Source organism: Eimeria mitis, genomic scaffold (assembly GCF_000499745.2).
Source record: "Eimeria mitis Houghton genomic scaffold, Emh_scaff5650, whole genome shotgun sequence".
Classification (NCBI taxonomy): domain Eukaryota; phylum Apicomplexa; class Conoidasida; order Eucoccidiorida; family Eimeriidae; genus Eimeria; species Eimeria mitis.
In genome coordinates, this window is record NW_013573909.1 from 1,326 (window position 1) to 3,459 (window position 2,134).

Here is a 2,134-nt window from a genome sequence, read left to right on the forward strand (position 1 = left end):
CTGCTGCTCGCTGTCGCTGTCTGCTGCGTGGGGGGAGAAGAAGTGCGAGGGCTGGGGATCGCTCCCCAGGGCCCACGTCAGCTCTCTCTCCTCCGCCACCCACTGAGACACCTGCTGCTGCAGCTGCTGCCAGTACCCCTCAACCCCCTCCTGCGTGAGGCCCCCAAACTCACGCACAGCCGGGGGGCCCCCCGCTTCTCCTTCCTTTGATGCCGTCTAAGCAGCAGCAGCAACAGCAGCAGCAGCAGCAGCAGCAGCAGCAGCAGGATTCAACCGCATGCAGAGATGAAAACATGCGTCACTGCTTCAGGCTCTGGGTGCTCCGTCTGTGTGTTTATCTAAACTTAATTCAAGCAACAGCAGCAACAGCAGCAGCAGCAACAGCAGCAGCAGCAGCAGCAGCAGTTTGCTGCAGCAGGACCTACCCTTGTAAATGCTGGCAGCCTCAGTACCTTATTAAGCCGCCATGCATGCGCGGCAGGGGGGCCCCCCTTGGGGGCCCCCTCCTCGGTGGGGGGCGTATGAACCTGGGAGACCACCCCCATACGGCCTGCGGGGGACAGCAGCAACACAGGTCCACTGGTCACATACTGCATGCAGCAGGATGCATGCAGCAAGCGTGAGGCGTTGGGGGCTGGCAGGGTTTAGCTTCGGCTGCTACAGCTGCTGAGGCCACAGGCTGTTCTGCAGCAGCAGCAGCAGCAGCAGCAGCAGCAGAATCAACAACAGCAGCAACAACAACACCAACAGCAGCGACAAGAACAACAACAACGTCAGCAGCAGCAACACCAACAGCACCAACACCAACAACAACAACAACAACAACAACAACAACAACAGCAACAGCAGCAGCAGCAGCAGCAGCAGCAGCAGCAGCAGCAGCAGCAGCAGCAGCAGCAGCAGCAGTTCACCTAGTAGCGAGAGAAGTTTTCTGAGTGCGGTTCCCGCATTCTTTTTTCCCAGGCCCAGCAGCGGTAGCTGAGCAGCAGGGTGCTGCTGTCTATACACCTGAAGCTGGCGGCTAGAAAAAACTAACAAACGAAACAAAGAAGGGGGCAGCTGCTGCATCGGCTCTGTTGCTGCAGCCTCCCGGCTTAGGTGATCGTCAAGCACTGGCAACGCGTAACCGCAACCAACCTGCATACATAAACCCTAAACCCTAAACCCTAAACCCTAAACCCTAATTTTTTATGTTTTTGTGTGTACAGAACAAAAAATATGTGAAACTCGCGATACACACTAAACAATTGAAGTCAACAGCAGCAGCTGCTGCAGCTGCTGCTGCAGCAGAAGCAGCAGCAGCACATAACATATTATAAACCAATTTAGGGTTTAGGGTTTAGGGTTTAGGGTTTAAACTATATTTATATACACAGCCCTGCCTGATGGTTTAGCTGTTCTCTGTGGGGCGGAGATCATAGATAGCTAGCAGGCTGAGCAGCTGAGAAAGTGGTTTAGGGTTTAGGGTTTAGGGTTTGGGGGAGTGCAGGAGCACGAAGAAACCCCAGGGGGCCCCCGAGGGTTTAGGGTTTAGGGTTTAGGGTTTAGGGTTTAGGGTTTCTTACCAGCCGTAGAAATGTCTCCAGCGGCATTCGGCGGACCATCGTAGATACAGTCAAAGCGGGGGCCTCTGCATGCAGCGAAAAAAAATAAAATAAAAAAAATAAAAAAAATAAAATAAAACAAAAAATAAAATAAAATAAAAAAAAAGGAAATAAAAGGAAGTAAACAAGAATTAAATAAAATAAAAGAAAATGAAAGAAAATAAAATAAAATAAAATAAAATAAAATAGATTGGAAAAAAAAAAATAAAATAAAATAAAAGAAAATAAAAGGAGAATAAAAGAGAAGGGAGGAGAGAGAAAGAGAGAAAAAAGAAGAGACAGAAGCAGCAGCAACAATAACAAACAAATACGACAAGCTCTAACCCGACGAAATGTAACAAACCCCTACAGCAGCAGCACAAGCAGCAGCAGCAGCACAATCAGCAGCAGCACAAGCAGCAGCAGCAGCACAAGCAGCAGCAGCAGCACAAGCAGCAGCAGCAACACAAACAGCAGCAGCAGCACAAGCAGCAGCAGCAGCACAAGCAGCAGCAGCAGCACAAGCAACAGCAGATATACACACACACACA

General features: G+C 50.3%; 1 protein-coding gene across 1 annotated transcript in view; it reads left to right on the plus strand.

Moving 5' to 3' along the window:
- Window positions 1-915, plus strand: part of EMH_0083330 (uncharacterized protein) — a gene marked incomplete at both ends in the record, with an annotated part of 2,140 nt that extends 1,225 nt beyond the window's left edge. The window contains one exon of the mRNA XM_013500629.1: window positions 664-915. Coding sequence (XP_013356083.1) covers window positions 664-915 — 252 coding nt within the window. The remainder of the gene's footprint in view (window positions 1-663) is intronic.
- Between the last annotated feature and the right edge of the window lie 1,219 nt (window positions 916-2,134).